Source organism: Triticum dicoccoides, chromosome 2B (genome assembly GCF_002162155.2).
Source record: "Triticum dicoccoides isolate Atlit2015 ecotype Zavitan chromosome 2B, WEW_v2.0, whole genome shotgun sequence".
Classification (NCBI taxonomy): domain Eukaryota; kingdom Viridiplantae; phylum Streptophyta; class Magnoliopsida; order Poales; family Poaceae; genus Triticum; species Triticum dicoccoides.
In genome coordinates this window covers 10,215,203-10,222,672 of record NC_041383.1, presented here as the reverse complement: position 1 = coordinate 10,222,672, position 7,470 = coordinate 10,215,203, and the positions used below count along the sequence as shown (strand labels likewise).

The 7,470-nt window shown below is 43.0% G+C and overlaps 1 protein-coding gene across 1 annotated transcript; it reads left to right on the top strand.

The window, feature by feature from the left end:
- Positions 1 to 369: 369 nt before the first annotated feature.
- Positions 370 to 2,990, top strand: LOC119361721 (G-type lectin S-receptor-like serine/threonine-protein kinase At2g19130). The gene has a single exon (XM_037626848.1). The coding sequence runs from the start codon at positions 423 to 425 to the stop codon at positions 2,898 to 2,900; it is 2,478 nt and encodes an 825-aa protein (XP_037482745.1). The 5' UTR covers positions 370 to 422; the 3' UTR covers positions 2,901 to 2,990.
- Positions 2,991 to 7,470: the final 4,480 nt, after the last annotated feature.

Here is a 7,470-nt window from a genome sequence, read left to right as displayed (position 1 = left end):
GATGACTCGTGAGTTGGCTGGAGCAAGGGAAAGGGCCATGGAAGCTTCCCTCACTCAGCTGAACATGCTAATCTACTTGACTCCAAGTGGACCGTACGTCCTCCTTCAGCTGGACATTTTTGACCGCTTTTTTGTTGACACATATAGGACGTGTGAGTACACGTATAACTAGTCCAAGTGGCTGCCCATGTGGGTATATATACTATGTAGCCATTCGACTCTTTTTGATAAACATGTAGCCATTCTTCTCCAAGCGGGCCCTTCTTCTCCTTCAATCATCTGAACGTGTATGGTACGCTCCGCCATTTTCATTCTATAAAAACACTTCTTCTGCCTTCTCCGAACAGCACAACATCCCTCCAGCGTCAACACATTACTCATGCTCATCTCCTCACTTGTCAAGTCCTTGGACACTCTTATCCATGCCTGCCCTCTACACATTACTCCTACTTCTCCTCGTCTCCTCCTTGCACGCTCCTCCATGTTCCTCTACAACTTCACATGATACTCTCACGGCTGCCCAGACGCTTGCCGTTGGCGACAAGCTCGTCTCAAGCAACGGCAAGTTCGCGCTCGGCTTCTTCCAGCCTGCAGCACGCACCACCATCAGTAAGTCCGACACCACCACCTCCCCCAACTGGTACCTTGGCATATGGTTCAATAAGATTCCGGTTTTCACTACCGTGTGGGTTGCTAATAGAGAGAAGCCAATATCCGGCCCTGAGCTCCACCTAACACAGCTCAAAATCTCTAGCGATGGCAATCTTGCCATCGTGAACCATGCCGGTACCGAGTCTGTACTCTGGTCCACTCACATCAGCAATAGAAGACAAACCAACATAAACACCAGTACTACCACCGTTCTCTTGAACAGCGGAAACCTTGTACTCACAGAAGGCCCATCATCTAGTCTGCCGTTGTGGCAGAGTTTCGACCACCCAACAGATGTTCTGCTTCCTGGTGCCAAGGGAGGCCGGAACAAGCTCACCGGTTTGACTAGACTGGGCATCTCAAAGAAGAGCCTGATTGATCCAGGTCTTGGCTCATACACCCTTGAACTAGCCACCAGTGGGATTATCATGAAACGCCGAAATCCCTCAGTAGTGTACTGGAATTGGGAATATGGAACATCACAAATGTCCAAACTTTTGCCAGTAATTATGATGGTTCTAAATTCGGATTCGCGGACCAAAGGTTTGATTAACGTAACATACGTTGATAACAACGAAGAGGAGTACTACATGTACACTTCACCTGATGAATCAGCTTCCACATTATCACTAGACATCTCTGGCCAGATCAAGCTGAATATATGGTCGGAAGCCGAACAGTCGTGGCAAACAGTACAATCCAAACCTATTGATCCCTGCACTCCGACGGCAACCTGCGGACCTTTCACGGTCTGCAATGGCACTGCACGCGGTACTGCACGTCCATTCTGTGATTGTATGGAGAGCTTCTCTCAGAAGTCACCAACGGATTGGTACCTTGATGATCGGACAGGAGGATGCATCAGAAATACACCATTACATTGCCCTAGCAACAAGACAAGTTCAACAGACATGTTCCACCCTATTGCTCATGTTACATTGCCCTACAATCCAAAAAGCATACAAAATATTACCACTCAGAGCAAATGTGAAGAAGCTTGTCGAGGTTCCTGCTCCTGCACTGCTTATTCCTATAACAATAACATGTGCTCTGTCTGGCATGGGGAATTGCTTAGTGTAAATCTGAATGATGGCATTGAAATTTTTGCTGAAGATGTTCTTTACCTTCGCCTTGCGGCCAATGATTTTCCAAGTCTGAGCAAAAACAAAAGAAAACTAAGCGTTGGAGTTGTTATTGCTGCAAGCATTATTAGCTTTGTGTTAATAATGCTCGTGATGTTCTTAGTGGTTCAGAGGAACAAATTCAAGTGGTGTTGTTCTCCATTATACGATAACCAAGGTTGTGGTGGGATTATTGCCTTCAGATACACCGATTTAGTTCATGCTACAAAAAACTTCTCTGAAAAGCTGGGAGGAGGTGGTTTTGGCTCTGTTTATAAGGGAGTTTTAAGTGGATCGACTCCGATAGCGGTGAAAAGGCTTGATGGTGCTCGCCAGGGAGAGAAGCAATTTAGGGCTGAGGTGAGCTCACTTGGACTGATCCAACATATCAATCTAGTCAAATTGATTGGTTTCTGCTGTGAAGGACATAATAGGTTGCTTGTCTATGAACATATGCTAAATGGATCTCTTGATGGTCATCTATTTAAGAGCAATTTTGGTGTGTTAAGTTGGAGGACCAGGTATCAAATAGCCCTAGGAGTTGCTAGAGGATTGTTCTACTTGCATCAGAGTTGCCACAAGTGCATCATACACTGTGATATTAAGCCAGAAAACATACTCCTCGATGCATCGTTTGCTCCTAAAGTTGCAGACTTTGGGTTGGCAACGTTTCTGGGAAGAAATTTTAGTCGAATTCTGACTACATTCAGGGGAACTGTAGGTTATCTTGCCCCAGAGTGGCTTAGTGGAGTTGCTGTTACACCAAAAATTGATGTTTATAGCTTTGGCATGGTATTGTTGGAAATCATATCGGGAAGGAGAAATTCAGGTGAAGAATACACTAGCAACAGTTATCATGTTGAATATTTCCCTGTACAAGTCGTCAACAGGCTTCATAAAGGCGATGTGGGGAGTTTGGTGGATCCACAGTTACATGGTGACTTCAATACGGTACAAGTTGAAAGGGTCTGCAAAGTTGCATGTTGGTGCATTCAAGATAATGAGTTTGATCGGCCGGCAATGGATGAAGTGGTACGTGTTCTTGAGGGCCTACAGGAGATTGATATGCCCCCAATGCCAAGACTACTTGCAGCTATAACAGAACACTCTGATACAACTTCAATGTAATTTATGAATATTTTACATCGGATGTTACTAATCTTTGTTTCAACAATTTTAAATTGTAATGCGGTGGAGAAGGAATAAAGAAAGGCAAACTTGTAGTTACAAAACTGCCTCTCGTTTTTCAATGGCCAAATATAGTAACCACGCATTGTAGGGGCGTCTTCGTCAGCAGGACGGAAACACCAAGCTATTTCCATTGCAGCGGCCTCAACGACTTGTTCAGTCATACAGGCTGAAGCTAATGCTTTGGAGCTGGTTTCTGAAGTGGCCAAGGTGCTGAACCTTTATAAACCAAATTGCTTAACAAATAATCAAGTTTTGGCTGGAGCAGGCAAGCAACAACGAAGCGTCCACTGAATAACACCTAGGACAATCAGACCTGCACTTAATACATTCATCGACCATAGTAACAAAGCTGATGCTAGAGTCTTCAACATCCGTAGAATAAACAGCAAGATAGCACATAGGCGAGCGAGCTCAGGATGATTTTAACAAATTTTCATGTTTGATGGCCGAAGGAATCACTGATATTAAATAAATGAACAGCCTAAGCAATCTGGGATTACTGTTTCACTTTCACTGCACTGCGACAATGGACTGTGAGTGGTCGTCGGTGTTTCATCTGATGCATACTAACTAACCGCGATGGAGGACGTCGATCGGCAGTTAACAGAACCGGCGTCGGATGCACGTTTGCCGGAGAAGATGTGACGATCCTTCCAAAGCATACAACTTGCATACTGCATGGTGGCCGAAACCTAGTTGTGCTGGCTAGCTAGCTGCTCACTTGAACGTACGTAGCGTATTGTTCTGGCTTTCAGTTTCTCCTAATAACAACCAGTGACCCACTGACTGGAGTCAAATTTGGTAAGTTTCGACCAGCACATACGGCGCACCTACCGGCGACTGATATAGTGTCCAGTTGCACGGAATTCTATGATGTTTGTTTTGTTTTTTGCGGCGTTTTGACCCCAAACGTACTTGCTTTGAAAGAACACAACTAGAAGTCCTCTTTCTTTCTTCTTTCTAGCAAAGACTTTATATTAACAACTTGATGCATATGCCAACCTCACTCCACGTGTATCTTGGAGCGTTGTGAGTACATGATTGGACTGGCCAAACTAAAGATGACTGGAGTATTATTTTGAAGATGCAAATTGAGCCAGTCTCCTTGCTTGAAGATTCACCACTGTTCTGCCTAATTTAGTTGGAGAGAAAAGAATGAGTTAACACTTCAATCAGCACCAACTCGCCAGGCCCCACGCTGTCCCAACGGGTGACTCCCGTGCCGCGGCCGCTCTATCTTCCCCTTCCACCCTTGATCTCCCCTGCCGCGCCAGAGATTTTCTAGCTAGTGTCTCTAATACATTTGCTGACATAAAATCTTGTTGCGAAGATTGAATGGTTACAACACGTTGTCCACAAGTTGAAGTGTCGTTATTTTCTGATTAATGTGAGATTTTCTAGTCAATATCTCTAATTCTCCTCCGTATTTTCCTTTTAGTATATAATAAAATGAAATATAATAGATAGATAGTACGTGTGCTAGAAATACATGATTTTGTTCTGTGTAGCTTGCATAAACTCTATTTCACAATGAAACTATGGAGACAAGTAGTATACATCCATAGGTATGTCTGTAGTTTTTTCAGAACTTTTTGACACATAAACATTTTGACTTTTTCAAATTTAAGGCTCCATGGAGCTCAAGCTCTATTAGCAATTTCCAAATGTAGACTCGTCATTCTGAAAGTGTAATGAGTAAAAATCACAAGAGCAGGTCTGGACCGGTGCGCGAAATCTCGAGCTCTCTACCAGTGCCAAAAGTCGTTCTTGATGGAGTAGGAACAAAGCTGAAAGGGCTTATTTCCTGCCAGGACGGGCCATCACCGCCTCAGTGGTGCCGACGAACCAATCCCTACCCCTAACTATGCACCGGACCAAAAAACCAGGGCTCTGCAACCCTCCGGCCGGCGATGCATGAACGGAGGGGAAAAGAACCACCGTGCTCGCCGTGGATGGAGCAGGGAGCAAGAGCGCCTCCGGACTGAAAAACAGTCAATGATGACGAAAGTGATCTTCTGAGCACGAGCACACCTGCTCGTGGTATCCCTCCCGTCCGTCGTCCTCGTGATCCACGAGCTGACCCGAACAGGCCCAAGTATTTCTCCCGTATATCATTGACGAACAGTTCTACTGGCCCACTTCTGCCAAACGTCGTAACTGCTACGACGTCAACCAAATGGGCTTCGGCTCAGCCGATCTGTAACGGGGTGGGCCGTCAGCTTGCAGATTCTGGACTAACGCTCATGCAGTTTGAATTTCGAATAGGATCCACAGAGCACTGGGCGCGCGACCTCACAGATGCATGCATTTGTCACAGCTGCACACTGCTACGTGTCGAGCTTTCAATCCCGTGCCCCATTCCAGCAGTCAAACATAGCTGGATTACCTCAGTTTTAAAATTCAGGTAACAGGAACCATGCTTGCAATACAGTTGTTTGAATATATAAGTCAGCTCAAACAAGAATATGCTCGCCACTCTGTTTGCACAAGCATTCAATCAAACATTCAGTATGCACGCCCATACTGACAAAAGAACAGAATATGTGATCATACTGTCAAAAAATTCAGAATACATCAGCATACTGTCAAAAAATTCAGAATGCATGCCCATGCTGACAAAAAAAATCAGAAACAGACACCATCCATTCTAAGCTGGTATCAGTTTGAACATACACGCAGAGGAGTTTCATTTTTATTCAGAAACGAGTCATTAACACGTCCATCAGCACAACAATACATTCAACAAGCATGCAAACAAGACAGATTTTACAGGGAATCCAACACATTCTCGCCGCACACACTTGGCTACACAACACAATGGTCTACAGTAAAGAAACGATCAAACAGATAGCTTAGTCAGGGACATTGTGGTCGGTCCTCACATGTTGTTTATCCGCAAATCGCCTACTCTTTTGCAGTTGTTTCACCTGTGACCTTCAGTGCCACAGTTTGTGCACCTGGCCGGTTTACGAACAGGCTTCGGGATATGGCCCCGGTCCGGCCAGGTTGTCCTCTTATGCCCCTGCTGGTGACATATCGTGCAGAACCTTGTCCGTTTGTTGAGCCCCTCATTAGCGCCTTCTCTCGGCTAGTTGTTGGCTGCCCCATCTCCTTCCGCTTTTTTGGTGCCAATAAACTAGTAAGCCTGTTGATGCACATAGCTTGTGCAGAGAGATTAACAATTGAGAAAATGTACAATAAATACTTTGAGCAAATATTTAAATTACTTTCATAACCTAATAGTACATGTTTCTGTATATTATTTCAAAAACTAACTGGACAAAAAAGAGAAGTAAATATCATATATTCTTAGAATACACAAGAACACAACTAACTGGAAGCTACGTATTGACATCGTGAAGTGAATGAAGTATAGTATATATAAGGATAAATTTTTTAGTTACTATTATGAGTTAGCAACCACATAAACAGATCTCCAGTAACAAAATACAGAGCTCTATGACTTAGTTCTGCTACTACTACTGATAAAATGGTACAACCAACTACTACCGGTAAGGATTCAATCATGTAGTGCAACCAGGAAAAATTATTCATGCTAGTGAAACCTCGTTCTCTTAGCAATGCTAATTCAGCACATCATTTGTAGCCAAACCAAAGTTGCTTAATTAATGTTGTGACGCCTGAATGAAAAAGAAAAATTATAGTTAAACAATAGCGTAAAAGATTTTAAGGGAATTGGAGAAAGATGCAGAAACAAAGACAATGAAACCCAAGTCAGATGTATAAAAGATTTCTCATTATGCAATGAGATGTATGCATTGAAGACTCGAAGTCATCTTTCATTGAGCTCTTCTGTTAGATGTTTAGAAATAAACTCAGCCTGAAGAATGTCAGAATTCTTATGTGCTGATGCAAAAAGTATGCACCTCAACACTAAATGACAGATTATATGAAGCCCAAGTCAGATGGAAATGTGAAGATAAATCAGTTATTTAAATTTTGATGCTAACTGATATGAGTCACACCTGTGGCAGTCAAGTGTTCTTATATTTTCAGAGGCACATGATAGTTAGATTAGATGCAAGGTTTTGTGCAATGCATGAGATATATTTCAAGTCACAAACTAAAGTAACCGTCTATTATTCAGCCATGCATATTCAGTTATCACGAGCCTATATATCTTCTAATGTAATAAATTCAGCATCACTATCATCATGCTTAATTATGCATTCTAATTCATAGTCGATTCAAAGACAATGGTGAGCAAACAAGGTCAGAGCTATCCACATATATATTCTTCCAATATTAAGAGAGCTCTAGACTATACAAAATGATGAACTGTGACAACTAATTGGAGTGAACTATTTGTCTCCATTAAGAGAAAAAGCGCCCCATAGCAAACATAATCCTATTTTTTTCCTAATTCCTTCAGGACCATCAATCATTTACCAAGAAGGGAGCAGCAGCAACTCCCGATGAATCGAACACCCAACAATAGCCATAGAAGTGACCACCACAACCTAATAACGAAATCGAAATCCTTTGT